Genomic DNA, 14,841 nt, shown 5'->3' with positions numbered 1-14,841 from the left:
ACGATATCACCCAGGCTGACTGAACAGTGATGACAAATGTGATAATAAAACATCCCTTGTATAGTACTACTTACTGTTTCCAACACACTCTCCAGACTGCCTGAAACACATTAACTCAATTATGACAACAGTTCTGTGGGAGAGTTACTTATTATTCCCATTTTGCAGATAAGGAAACTGAGGCATAAGAGATTAAGGGATTTAATCTCTTATTAAAGTAACTAGTAAATGGTGGTGTGAATTTAAACCCAGACAGATTAGCTGCAGGGTGGTTCCTAATCTTTGAACTAAATTACCTCTTTCATGTTTATTAGATGAGTATATGAATATATATCTTGGGTTTATATTGGAATTTCTTTTGTTTGTGTAATCAGAAAAGTGTTGCACATTGTAGAAGCTTAAGTATTTTATAGCCCCGTATAACAAATAATGGTGCCCATTTATTCACTGTGTAATGTGCTAGATGCCCTGCATTATCTCAGTTCTCACAACAGCCATGCAACATAGGTATAAAATCCCATTTTATAAGTACAGAATAAGAGACTCAGAAAGGATCTCAAGTCTTGATCTGTCTGATCTCAGAACCCATTTTTTTTTTTGCATTTTTCTGTTTTGTTGTTTGTTTGTTTGTTTTTATTTTTAACAAGAGATGGAACTTAACCTGGGCCTTCTATGTTGCATACAGTTTAAATAAGGGGAGAAGAAGATGTTGAGCATTAAGAATGAATTGAGGGGCACCTGGGTGGCTCAGTCAGTTAAGTGTCTAACTCTTGGTTTCTGCTCATGTCATGATCTCAGGGTGGGGAGATCCAGCCCTACTTTGGGCTCAGGCTTCTGGAGCACACAGTTTTGGGATCCCACCCACCCACCCTCGGTTACATGCACGCACACACATGGTCTCTCTCTCTCTCCCTCAAATAATTAAAAATCTTTTTTTAAAAAAGAATGAATTGAGAATTTATTACTTGTACCATGATGAACCACCTAAAAATACAATGAAAAAAATTCTGTTTCATAAAGCTAGAAAACTAAATATCAGGGCATTGCATAAAAAGGAATATGCGAGTGACATATCTTTGCTGAGGATTCCAAAAGCAGATTCGAATAAATGGAGATGCTCTGTTTCCAAATGGGACAGTTAATATCGCAGCTATTTCAAGTCTCCTGCAACTAATTTTAAAAATCAATACAATTCGAATAAAAGCTGCAATTTTTAGAACTAGCTTAAATAGTTCTAAAGTTTTATTTGTGAGAACTATCAAGAATTTTAAAAAACAAGAGTATTGACAGAACTCGCATGGACAGATGGTAGAACTTATCATAAAATTACAATAATTGTCCAACAGGTAGTATTGGCATATTGGGAGACAAGTGGCCTAGAGCATAAACTCCAGCTGTATATCCAAGAACATATAGAGTTTGATGTGTGTTAAAAGTGACTTTATATAAATCAATGGGGAAAAGAACATTCAAGAAATAGTGTGGAAGAACTGGCTCATAATTTGAAAAACAAAGTTAGATCTCTACCTTGCATCAAATATCATGTTGAGTATTGGGGAACAGTTAAATGCAAAAACCTGAGTCCACTGAATGAACTACAATGCAAGTATAAAAACTATGCTTTCCTACAATATAGGGAAATCCTCACTAGGTGAAGTGAATATAGCAGATTTAAAAAGATATACACAGTATCTTCTTAATTTAGGGGGAAATAGAGAAATCCTATAAGGCAATAGGTCAATATATAAATGGTGGTTAATGTGATAGGCTAACAGATACTCCATTTTCTTCATTATACTTTTTTCTCACATTTCTACTAATACTGATTAGCTTTTGTGATTAGAAAAAAAAAATTAAAAATATTTTTAAAGGCACATTTGAAGCCACATTATAAGGTCTGCAATGACTACTAACATATCTTGGGGTGGGAGGATGCATTAGAAGTCCTATCTGCTAAAGGGGGTTTAGGGGGGGAAATTGGATTCTTCTGTGGAGTAGTTAAAGAGAAAAACTCTACTATTCACTATTGAACTCTGATGTACATGATCAAGATAATTATGTAAAGAAATGCAACTGTCTGAATTTAATCAAATGCCTTTTCTTTGCTTGGGGACTTAGGGATATATCTATGAAATAATTTCCTCTCCTGAGCATCTTTTTTTTTTTTTTTTAAACTGGTTGTTTTGCCTGAAGATACACTCTTAATCTTAACTTGCCTCTTACCTTAGGTTTTTTAGTGTTTTAAAAACCCTAGGGCATTGCATGGGAAATTTAACACCTGAAGGGGACACCTGGCACCTGCCTGAAGCACTTTCCATTTCCTGCCAGGCACACAAAGGAGAGAAGTCATTGTGGGCTGATGTAGCCCTCTTCAGGGGTTGATTTACAAGTGTCTCCCGATGTGTCCTCAGGCAGCTAAGAGCCTTCCGTTCTTGGGACTACATTTAAATTACAGAAGAAATAGAGAGCAGGTGATTTTCAGCAGAGGACCCTTATCTTCTCATTTTCTCTGCCCTTTGTAAATAGATAAGGCAGAGGCTCAAATTAGTTCATTAGTCCAATACATCTGTTTATTCAGGTCCTTGACAAAGCCTAGTGCAGAACTGACAAAGCAGAACCTTAGGTGTGGAATTCTCCTTTGAGCTTGATGTTACTTTCTTAGAGAAATCTTACAGACATTTACGCTCTCACCTTCCAGAGCTAAAATACTCTATTGATTTTTATAAATATTAATTTATAAGTTTTATTAGCTTTGGCTTTTGCCACAAATATCTAATCATCTTGCTTATGAATTTCAGCCACATTATGCCAACTTTATCTCAGGTGCATTGCTGAAATTCACAAGCAAGATGAGTTTTTTTTTTTTTTAATCATTGTATTTATTTTTAGACAGACAGAGAATGATCACAAGTAGGCAGAGAGGCAGGCGGAGGTGGGGGGAGAAGCAGGCCCCCTGCTGAGCAGAGAGCCTGACATGGGGCTCGATCCCAGGACCCTGAAATCATGACCCGAGCTGATGAGATCATGACCCGAGCTGAAGGCAGAGGCTTAACCCACTGAGTCACCCAGGCGCCCCAAGATGAGTGTTTTAATATGTCAGAAAAATGCTTACAGTGTTACAGGAGTGTTTTTCCCCTCTTTTGTGTATTTTAATATATTGTCATTTGTTAATATTTATTAGTATTTATTTTATATTTTTCTTTAGTTCCTGCTCACTGTTCTTTAAAGGTTCACACACACACACACACACGCACACAATCTCTACCTACTACTTACCATAAAAGACAAGTCAGTTGTGGGTCTAATGGCTAAAAGTTAGAGGAGTTCAGAGAAGTGGAAGGTAAGCCTGATTTGGGGGAAAAAAACCCACAATTTCAGAGAAGGAGGCAGTGTGATAATAAATGGCCAAGGTTTTGAGTCAGACTTGACTACCATTTATTGCCATAATTGTGTGATCTTGGGTAGTTTTTCAAATGTTGAGTCTTAGTTCCTTTATCTATTAAAAAAAAGGGGAGGGATAATAGTAATTTAGGACTAAAGAGATGCTTCTCATGAAGGGTCCTGCCCATCTTAATTATTTGTGTCCTTTTACTTCTCCGATCTTATTTTCCATAATTGATTTCTCTAACCATCAGATCAAAATAAAAAGAGACTTGAAACTTTTCTCCTTCAAAAGGTACTAGATTTGAAGTAGTTAAAGTCTAAGACTCATGAAAATGCAGTAACACAGTTAACCAGACTAACAATACAGGAAGAAAAATCCAGGCTGACGGTATTTTTTGTTACTGTAGAATTTCCAGGTCTCGATGGTAGTCCAGTTACTGGTTATTCCAAACTATTTTGGAGAATTTTTTAGTGGCATTTGTTCACTCATACCCTTATACAATCTTCCAGTGATCTTAGCAAGTGTAAGGAGGAAATAGAAGAGAATATGCCCTAGCATCTAGAAATTTAGAACTGTAGGGACCCTGACTGATCATGTTATTCAATCGACTAATTTCTACTGAGAAGTAAACAAATCCTAGAAAGCTCATGACTTGACCAAGGACACAAAGTCATTTGGCCACTCTGTTAGAACTGGAATGTGAGTCTTCGACTTCTCAGGCCATTGGTCTTTTTCTTTTTTCTTCTAAGATTTTATTTATTTATTAGAGAGAGAGAGAGAGAGAGAGCACAAGCAGGGGGAGAGGTAGAGGGAGGGGGAGAAGCAGACTCCCCACTGAGCAGGGAATCCAATGGAGGGCTTGATCCCAGGACCCTGAGATCATGACCTGAGCCAAAGGCAGATGCTTAATCAATTGAGCCACCCAGGAGCCCCTCAGGCCATTGGTCTTACAACAGTACTATAAATGGTACTTTACTCCTAAGTAAAGCTTAAATTATTGCAATGCTATAAATAAATGATCAGTGGTATTACGTGATTACTCTAAACATTTGGGCCTTTTGTTCTTCAAACAATTCAACAAATTTATATAAAATCTGCATACTTTGTTAGAGGATATATTAAATACCAGAGAATATTAAAAATCAGTTCTTTTAACTGAGGTCTTTCTTGATGCAGTTGGAGAGCCAGAGCCGTCAAAAACAAAACCTTCTTGTTAACCTGATTTTCCAAATTCTGTTAATGCTGTCAGTGTTCTGCTACCTTGCCTCAAAACACCTGAGTTGTTGATTGCCTTCAAACCTTACTCCCATATTTAATCAGGGCGCCGAATACTGTCAGTTTGACATCTGAAACATATTTTCCCTCATTCTTTTTTTCCTGCTTTTTCAACCTATATCTGCCCTGCCTCCCAGCTTGTATCTCTACCTTCAGACTACATTTGCTTCAATTTACTTTACCCATATTCCCAGAAATATTTTAAATATTGGTCATGGTTCTGCGTTTCCAACTGAACAGTATTCAATATTCAACGTAGCATTTAAGATACTCTATAATCCGATCTGGGCTGCTATATTAAAAAAATTAAATATCAGTGCTCCCGCCTAACTTGACTTGATATCTTACCTGAAGCTTGGAGGCTGAGCAGGAGATATCCAGGAAGGCGTGAAGAGTTACAGAGCGGATATCCGCGTGAAGCCCTGCGGTGGGAGATCTCAGGTTATATTCAAGGACCTACACGTGGAGCAGCAAGAGGTGGGGTGGTACCAGCAGATGAGGCTGGAGAGATGGGATAGCACATCGCGGAGGTCCCTGGGAGCAGGTGTCCCAGTCAAAAGCCCAGGAATGTGCCCAAGTCCATTTGCCTTGGGTTGTATTAGTTGGGACCCGGGTCTAGGTCTGCCCCACTGGCCCATACTCTTTCTCCTGTAGCCACTGCCTCCCTCAGTCAGTCTGTCTTTCTGCCTTACCATAGGGCCCTTGTTCTCATCTCCCTGCAGTTTGCATGGGAGCTGCACGCGCTTCATTTGCCTATCCCGGTGCTTAGGAGAAATTCTTGTATAATTGAATATGCTTCTGTTTCTTTCCCATCTTTCCTCTGTTGTATCCTTGAAGCCAAATCAGTTTAAATTCAGTAGAAGGTGACTTAGGTTGGCTGAGTTGATAGCGATTCCTTTTTCATGTGCAGTGTGATTCTTTCTGGTTCTCATGGATTGTTACTGGCGTGCGTGGTTCACTGATTTCAGTCACCCACTGCACAGTTAGTGCATACATGTAGGGCACTGGGAGAGCGGCTTGTAGGAAATGACAATCTTTTCTCTGGTGCATCGAGTAGCGAGATACAGAGTTGTTGTGGAATTCAGACTGACCCTTCATTCTGGTCCTGTGGGCCTAAATGTGTCCCTAGCAGGTCACAGATTCTCTTCTTTCCTCCTACCATCCTCTCCACACTAACTGCAAGAAAACAGTTAAATCATTTAAAATAGTTGCTGCATTCTTAAGGAAAAGTCAAAGAGAAACTAAATAAATACTTTTTAACCTACAAATTTAGAATGTGGGATTTTTTTCTACTGCATGCTAGGATTATAGTAAAAAAAATCAAACTGATTGAATATTTGGTTTCTTGGGAATAAAATGACTGGTAGGACTTCCAGCTCCTCCTCCTCCTCTTTCTCTGCTTCTTTTTTCTTCTTCTTCACTGAACTGATCAGTTTATTGGATCATCATTATATTAACATACTTTCAGGAAAAGGAAAATAACCTCGAATCTCAATCTATAAAACTAAACTACACCCTGAGAAATCAGAAATTCTTGGAAAGCAAAGCCCAACAACTATCTGTCAGTCAAAGAATTTAAAATTCATGTCAGGCATATCTGAGGAACTCGCACTGTAATGTATATCGCACTCTGCAAACTTGAACAGATTTGCCTTTTGAAAACCAAGAGGATACACTGTGATGCTCGAAAGACCTTAACTGAGGCACATGTGGTATTGCTTGGTCCAGTAAGAATTTATTCTGTTGTCCAGGAACATGAGATACAGTCAGAAGTTTGACATTTCATTAATGAAAATGTAAAATAATCTTGCCATAAAATTTATGAGGCTGACTTCAATTCCCCCCCTGCAAACACTTTGCTATTTGCTGTTAATTTTAAGCTATACACTAAAGCACATCAGAACTTTACAGTCAGTGTTTTAAATGGATGGCTGACATATAGCCTTTGACAATATTTAGCCCTTTATAGCAATACATTAACGCTAACTTAGAAACTATAGCATAATGAAATTTTACAGCCAATTAAGTTGATGAGTCACTGTTAGCTTCTTAAATTCCTTTTTAGATGAATAAGACAAGCAACTACAGGAATTGAGGAGCAAACCCCAGCTCTTGTAAAATCTTATGTGTCTTCATGAAGTTGAAATATTAGGAAATAGAAAAATATGGTGTCTAAACAACCTGGAAAGAAATAAAATGATTTCTTGTTAAACTTAGAAATGGTAATAATGTTCAGTCTTTTAGTTTGTCACCATGTACTTCCATCACTTCATGGAAAGAGTCATAGTGTGTCCACTGACTTGTGTGACGGTCATCACTAAGCAGCCTTCTGAACTTTTACTTAAAAAAAAGTGCAAAGTTGGGTATATTTAATCTCTGCTCATACTACTAGGAGTTTACAACTAGTTAAGGAAATAAATAGTTTAACAAGTGCAAATTTAAATATGTCCCTTTAATAATAGGTATGGTATTTGAGAGTTAATTATAAATCTATTATGTATAAAGTTAAAATTGTTTTATGAAAAATTAAGAAAGAATATGTCTACTAAGGGCACCTCGGTGGCTCAGTCAGTTAAGCAACCAGGTCTTGATTTTGGCTCAGATCATAATCTCAGGGTCATGAGATCAAGCTGTACCTTGGGCTCATCCTTTGCACAGAGTCTGCTTGAGATTCTCTCTCTCCCTTTTCCTCTGCCCCTCCCCCAGTCAAATAAATAAATAAATCTTAAAAAAAAAAAGAATGTCTATTCAATTAGGACATCTCCATTAAAATTTATCAGGAAAGTATTGTGTATAACTTTATCCCAATTATTGAATGCTGAGAAATATCTTTATAGATGGAGTGAGGTTGCATTGAATAAACTGTAGCATTAAAATAAAATCATATTTTTATTTCAATCAGATTAAAATAAAAACATTTTAGGATAGAGTAAATTTAAAAATATAAAACATTCACACATATCTAGCTCTTACATATAGTCCATGGACTGTGAAAAATTTCCGAATTTCTTTATGTTCTTGTGGTCATTGTTTTCTTTGTACTTGGCCTGGGCATTTTCTGCCATTTCTGTGCCTGCTGTTCATACTCCACCCAGTGGCAATGGAGAAAAAGAAATTCTCTCTTTAAAAAGAGGGGTGCCTGGGTGGCTCAGTCTGTTAAGTAACAAACTCTTGTTTTCAGCTCAGGTCATGATTTCAGGGTTGTGAAATTAAGCTCTGCTTCAGGCTCCGCACTCAGTGCGGAATCTGAGATTCTCTCTCTCCCTATACTCCTCCCCCTTCTCTCTCTTAAACAAATAAATAAATCTTTTTAAAATTGTGCATCCCCTTGATTATTAGAGAAGACCCACACGCGCACACAAATAAAGTACACAAGAGAAGCAAAGTCAGAAAAACAAGTGATAATGTTCACAGAAGTGTGTGTGTGTGTGTGTGTGTGTGTGTAGCCGAGGGATTTACAGAGCAGCAGCAATACAAACAGCAAACCCGGAATGTAGTGTTACAGACAATGTTTGTGTCCCTTTCATAAATTTGAAATGTGTCAAAACTCTACCCCCTGATATGAAGGTATGAGGATGTGGGGCCTTTGGGAGGTAATTAGGTTAGATGAAGTTTTGAAGCTAGAGCACTATCCCTCATGAATGGGATTAGTGTCCTTAAAAGAAGTCACCCGAAGTCTGCTCTCTTCCATGTAAGGATATAATAAGAAAACAGCTGCCTGCAAGCCAGAAGATAATCCTTCACCAGGACCCAGCCATGCTGTTACCCTTAGTCTGGACTTATAGCCTCAAGAGCTATGAGAAGCAAATTCTGTTGTTTACAAGCCACCCAGTCTTTGGTATTTTGTTATAGCAGCTCAGATTAAGACAGTGAGGTATCTGTGTTTGGAAATGACAGATTTGTCATGTTCCCAAAGTGGGAGATGCTGATTCAGTAAATCTGGAGTGGCCCTCAGGAGTCTGGACTTAAGAAGATAATCAGGAATGGAACAACTGCTTGAGGATTTATAGGATTCATTTCCAGTTATCAAATTTAGTGATACAAAATGAATGAAACTGGGAATCTTCTTATGCACCTACGGGCCTACACTCAAAGTAGTTATTTCAGTCTTGTGTCAAGTTTACTTGTCATTTGCCTCTTGTTCTCTTAAGCAACCATGCTGGTTGGCTCAGGACTATCTGGGTTTTGGTCCTATGTTCTGAGAAATCCCTCAATCCTGGACTAACCAGAGTGGTTGGTCACCGGATAAAATCTTTAAAGAAACAACTCATCTTTTTGGTTGCTGTGACCATTCTTCCATATTTATTTATGAATTGTCTACTTTGTGGTAAAAACTATGGGGGAGAAATTTTTTGGCAGAAGCTGAAAGGGCTGTTTTCACAAGGTCACTTGATGACATTCTGGACATAGCAAAGCCATTCTAAGACCCCAAGGAGACAAAGTGCCAATGGAGATAGGGAGAAGACAGTGCTCCCGGATCTGCATGGATGTTAGCTTAGATCATACAGCTAATGCAGTTGAAGGGATCAGTACGTCTTTTGTCATCTTGAAGGTACTCTTTGTAAGAACAGATCTCCCCTCTCTGCTCTCAAACCTGTAAGACCTTCAATTCTGATTGAGGTTTTAGGGAAATGATGTAATTCTCTATAATAATAGCCTGGTTTTAGCACTATTGAGTTTGACATGGAAGCAGACTACATAGGAATATGATAGGCAATTGGAAAGGTGGGCTGGCAGTTAGGTGACAGGAAAGTCCAAGAAAACTAACTTATCAGACTGCTAGATTTAATGAATTAAATTGATGAATATAGAAATAGAAAATTGTTGGGTATCTAAGCACAACATGGTGACTATGGTTAATAATACTGTATTGTATACTTGAAAGTTGCTAAGGGTAAATCTTAAATGTTACCACCACAAGGAAAATAAAAAAGCTTACTATGGAAGGTAATGAATGTGTTAACTAACCTTTATTATGGAAATCATTTCATAATATATACATATATAAAATCATCATGTAGTATACCTTAAACTTAAACCATGTTATATGCCAATTTTATCTCCGTAGAAAGATTTAAAAATAAAATAAAATAGAAAATTGAGTTCAAGGGGCATCTGGGTGGTTCAGTTGGTTGAGCGTCCAACTCTTGATTTTGGCTCAGGTCATGATCTCAGGGTCCTGAGGTAGAGCCTCACCTCAGTCTCTGAGCTCAATGCAGAGTTGGCTTGTTTCCCTCTGTTCCTTCTCCTGCTCTCTCTCTCAAATAAATCAATAAATAAAATCATTTTAAAAAAAGAAAAAGAATATTGAGTTCAAGAAGAAAATAAGTTGAATGATTCTTCTGAAGACAGCTGGTTTGCTTAAGGAAAAACTGTCTTTTAATATTTACAAAAAGGGCTCCCAAGTAAAATACGTTCAAAATGAGAATAGATATGGTGAGGCGGGGGGAGGAAAGACCTTGGGACACTAATTAAATGATACTCCTGGAACTGAAGTAGATGAAAAGAATGAAACCTACACATTTTGCTTATAAGATCAAGTCACTACCAAAATGTTATGTAATTACTAGAATGTAAAACGTAATCGGACTCAGTAAGGTGGAAATAAAGATAATGAAATTATATGTTTTTGTTTAGTTTATATCTTTTTGTTGCTAATAGAATAGTTTCTATTCTTTCCAAATAAAAAATTCAATACCCAGTTTAAAAGCCTGACTCAGTATGTATAGGAATAAAATAATTGGGAGTAAAAGTAAATAGTTTTGTCTCATTAATCGTGCCTCAGAGGGCACCTGGGTGGCTCAGTCACTAAGCCTCTGCCTTCAGCTCAGGTCATGATCCCGGAATTCCGGGATCGAGCCCCACATCAGGCTCCCTGCTTCGTGGGAAGCCTCCATCCCCCTTTCCCACTCCCCCTGCTTGTGTTCCCTCTCTCGCTGTGTCGTTCTCTGTCAAATAAATAAATAAAATCTTAAAAAAAAAAAAAAGTGTGCCTCAAATGTGGAAATCTTAGCCCTAATGCCATCTTTGAGTGAAATCTAACACCAGTTGATGGTTTACTTTTTTATTTTGCAGGGCTGGAGAGAATTGCCAGGGATTCGTCTTACGAACAGGAGGGAAAGGTCCAATTTGTAATTGATGCCGTGTATTCCATGGCTTATGCCCTGCACAATATGCACAAAGATCTGTGCCCTGGATACATCGGCCTCTGCCCACGAATGAGTGCTGTTGATGGGAAAGAGCTACTTGGTTATATTCGGGCTGTAAATTTTAATGGTAAGTCACAAGTTTTTTTTTTGGTCATTAACTACTTTAGAAGTGACGGTGTTCATTCCTCCCCACCCCCATACACAGAAGACATTCAAACAGAGTGGGAAGCCCAGGATTAGGAGCAGTCCCCCTTTTAATCAGAAGTGTGAGTTTTTTCCACCTGCTTTGAAATCTCAAACATATATATATATATATATATATATATATATATATATATATTTTTTTTTTTTTGGTGCTCCTGAAAGAAGCAGAAGTTAAAAATAAACCTCAATCAATCAAAATATTCTACTTAAATATCACTATTTCAGAAATAATTTAGGAGGCTCATTTGGAACCGCTCACAACAGATTAGATTTCTTTGAAAATATTTTGTTTTCGTGCCATTGTTAGAGAAGGACGTGTAGAGATTTTGTTTTAAAACTGATCTTAAGCTTCTTGAACAGTAAGTTGACTAGAGGAAGGTAGATGATCTGGATTTGCTACATATTTACCTTCTGAGCTCTGGGTTAAGTTTCTGTATCTTCTCTTTCCTTGTATCACTTTCAATGATCTGGTTGCTGTAAAGCAATGGGCTGCATCCTATAAGCTAGAACTGCACGGGATGCCTTGGAGATGGGATTTACTTCCTGCAGAAGCAGAACTTCTGCTCTCTGTGAGTGTCACAGAAACTGATACAAAATATGATGGATCCACGGCATTCCGCTGAGAATAGCCAACTGCCTGTCTGAAGTGAAGGAATTATTGAATGCTGCTGCTCTTTCATGAAAGCTGTAATGGTTGCTGCCCATGATTTTGACCATTATTTTCAAATGAAATGATAGAATGCTCTGAGCTGTCTAATTCTTTCTGTTTGGCTGTAATCCACACAGTGGACATGCCTCCGAGTCACGCACAGCACTGCACTGTCCATCATAATACACTCCAGTGACCTCAACTGCCAGCCTTTCTCAAAAAAGCACAAGGTCATCTTCAATTTAGAATTCAAGTGAAAACTTCTTCTTTTGCTTTGTGCAGGCAACACGAGGCAAGATTTGGTTTACATTCAACTCAGGGTATCCTTATTTTCAGCAGAATTTTTTGCGAGACATTACGTAACAATCCTTTTGTTATGAATATAAATATTAAGGGGAATTTAAAAATAATTTTCTTGCAATTATAAAAATTGAGCAAAAGAAGAGTATTACAATGCAAGGTTATTTATCCTAACATGAGGTTGGGGAACACTCCATTTATCCAAGTAGTTAGGAGCTGTGAAGAGGAATGCAAATGATTATATTTTCTCAATAACTGAAGCTCACCTCCAGAAGATGGGAAAATCTTTAAAGAAACACAAGATTAAAGTATTTTAAAGGTGAATTACCAATTTCTCCCTTATCTTAATCATAGATAAAAGCCAACCCCTTCCTTGATGACTTCCATTATTATACCATACTGTAATATAATGATGCTGTTAAAGACTATTAAAAACATCTTAATGCCTAATGATTATTAAGACAATTTGCCTCTAGACTCCAATGATTCCTGAGTTCTTTTGTCTACTTTTTATAGTCTTTTTTCCCCTACCACCTTATCAGGCTGCTGTTTTTGTGCCTTTTTTTTTTTTTTTTTTTTTTTTTTTTAAGGACTGATCTCTTCCATAATTTGCTTCTTTCAACCCACTATGGACAGAGAAGCACATATAACATTTCATTCATTCAGTCAAGATATATTTATTGAGCACATAAAACATGTTAAACATTGTGATAGATGCTGGAGATACACTACTGATAAAAACAGTCAAAACAGATAGGAGATTTAGATTTTCTTGGGGAATTAAATATTAATCAAAAAAGCACACAAAGGTGTAATAATATAGGCTGTAATGAGCACTGAGAGTAGAGGTGTGCCAGACTGAGAGTTTGTAAGAGGGAAACATCCCTACTCTAGGGAGTTAGTGACAGGTGAATCTGAAGGAAATGGGTGTCAGAGATAAGGATAAGATAGAATACAAAAGGGCTTATAGGCCATTCTTAAGATTTGTTTACCTTGAAAGCAACAGGAACCCATTAAAGCATAATAGAACTGTGTCTGATACGAGTAAGTATAGTCTTGGTATGAGGGTCATATAAAATACATGAATTTTAGTATACACACTTAAAAAAGAATCTCTTTGAGCTCCCTGGAGAGCTGTTTTGCTAATGGCTTGAGACTTGTCTGTATTCCAACAGCTGATGCTACAAGGTAAGAGACCTATGCATAAGCCGATTGTCATGGATTATGTACTTCTCCTGATTTTTAGTAATTTTCAGGGAGTTCATAAATTTTTAAATTTCATTGTTATCTTATTTGTTAGTGTTCATTAATTGTTAGTGCCTTGCCTATGATATATGCCTATGATAAAAATATATATAGGGCAGTTCAAATAGAAGTATATTATCAAAATCACTTAAAGAGGAAGAAACAATATGGTAACTAGGATATGGGACTACACCAAGTTCTGACCTTCCAGAGCAGCCATAATGTAAAGGGACATCCAGTGGGATATATAACTTTCATTGTGATGGAAGCAAGCCTACCTATTTTTTAAGGGAGAACTAATTTTCTGGGAAACTCTATCTACAACAACTGTATCATATGGGACTTTGACAACCTAATAATATGAAATTTTAAATGAAATTTATGAAATTTAAATTTTTATATAATATTTAACATAATTTTATATAAAAGAAGTAGCTTTCTCTTCAGCTGTTTTGCACCCGTACCCACAATCAAAGCCAAGAATGTAATGCTTGTAACACTGAAGGGTATTTTATTAAGAGTTTTCAGGAGGGAGATAATCTTCTTTGATCTAGGTTTACAACTCTCTCAAACTCTGATGATATGGGGATTACCATATCCTGTTAAGAATAAATGAAGAGCATTTCCCTTATACACTGCTTTTCAGACTTGATCTTCAAAAGAATGCTACTCAGAAATTTAAAGTTTTAGTCCGTTAAAATAAGAACTGCTGGGTTGAAAGGGTGGCCATACTCTTGGACACTTCACTTCCCCTAGTGCTACTTGCTGTTCCTAGAAAAACCTTGAAATGTCCTAATAGCTACATGGAGCACACATCAAATCCCCCGACTTAAATATCCTTGCCCTTCATAGGGCTTTCATAGGAACTGGAGGTAGACATCTAGAATGTGTGCTAGGAACCTAGCTAACAGCTATTACATGTTGTTAATTGCATGTCAATCGAATGGTTTGTGTTGGTGATGGTCAGTGTTCTCACCTAGTGAGATGGTCACCACACTTCCCAAGGCCTGGAAGTGTGAGAGAACCATTGGCCAAACCCCAGTTTCCTTGAGATCAGTTTCTTATATCCTGAAGTGCTGAGAATGTACTTGACTAGACCCAGAGCTGCTTACTGTATGTGACAACAAAAAATTATTGTATACTTAGTGTTTTCTTAGCATAGCTATTATCAGTTGTTGAAGAATGAGCTTTGTTTTTTTAATATATATATATTTTATTTATTTTAATAAACATATAATGTATTTTTATCCCCAGGGGTATAGGTCTGTGAATCGCCAGGTTTACACATTTCACAGCACTCATCATAGTACATACCCTCCCCAATGTCCATTTCCCCACCACCCTCTCCCGTCCCCCCTCCCCCCTGCAACCCTCAGTCTGTTTTTTGAGATTGAGTCTTTTATGGTTTGTCTCCCTCCCAATCCCATCGTTTCATTTTTTCTTTTCCTACCTCCCCCCAACCCCCCCCGCCTTGCATCTCCACTTCCTCATATCAAAGAGATCATATGATAGTTGTCTTTCTCCAATTGACTTATTTCGCTAAGCATGATACCCTCTAGTTCCATCCACGTCATCGCAAATGGCAAGATTTCATGTCTTTTGATGGCTGCATAGTATTCCCTTGTGTATATATA

General features: G+C 37.5%; 1 protein-coding gene across 1 annotated transcript in view; it reads left to right on the top strand.

Annotated features, from left to right (window-relative positions):
* The window catches only part of GRM8 (glutamate metabotropic receptor 8), a gene marked incomplete at both ends in the record, with an annotated part of 740,123 nt that overhangs the window by 449,305 nt on the left and 275,977 nt on the right, over positions 1–14,841 (top strand). Inside the window, one exon of the mRNA XM_080818039.1 lies at positions 10,736–10,936. Coding sequence (XP_080674165.1) covers positions 10,736–10,936 — 201 coding nt within the window. The remainder of the gene's footprint in view (positions 1–10,735; positions 10,937–14,841) is intronic.

This window comes from Martes martes, assembly GCF_963455335.1.
Source record: "Martes martes genome assembly, chromosome: 11".
NCBI classification, from domain to species: domain Eukaryota; kingdom Metazoa; phylum Chordata; class Mammalia; order Carnivora; family Mustelidae; genus Martes; species Martes martes.
This window is presented reverse-complemented; position numbering and strand designations above follow the sequence as displayed.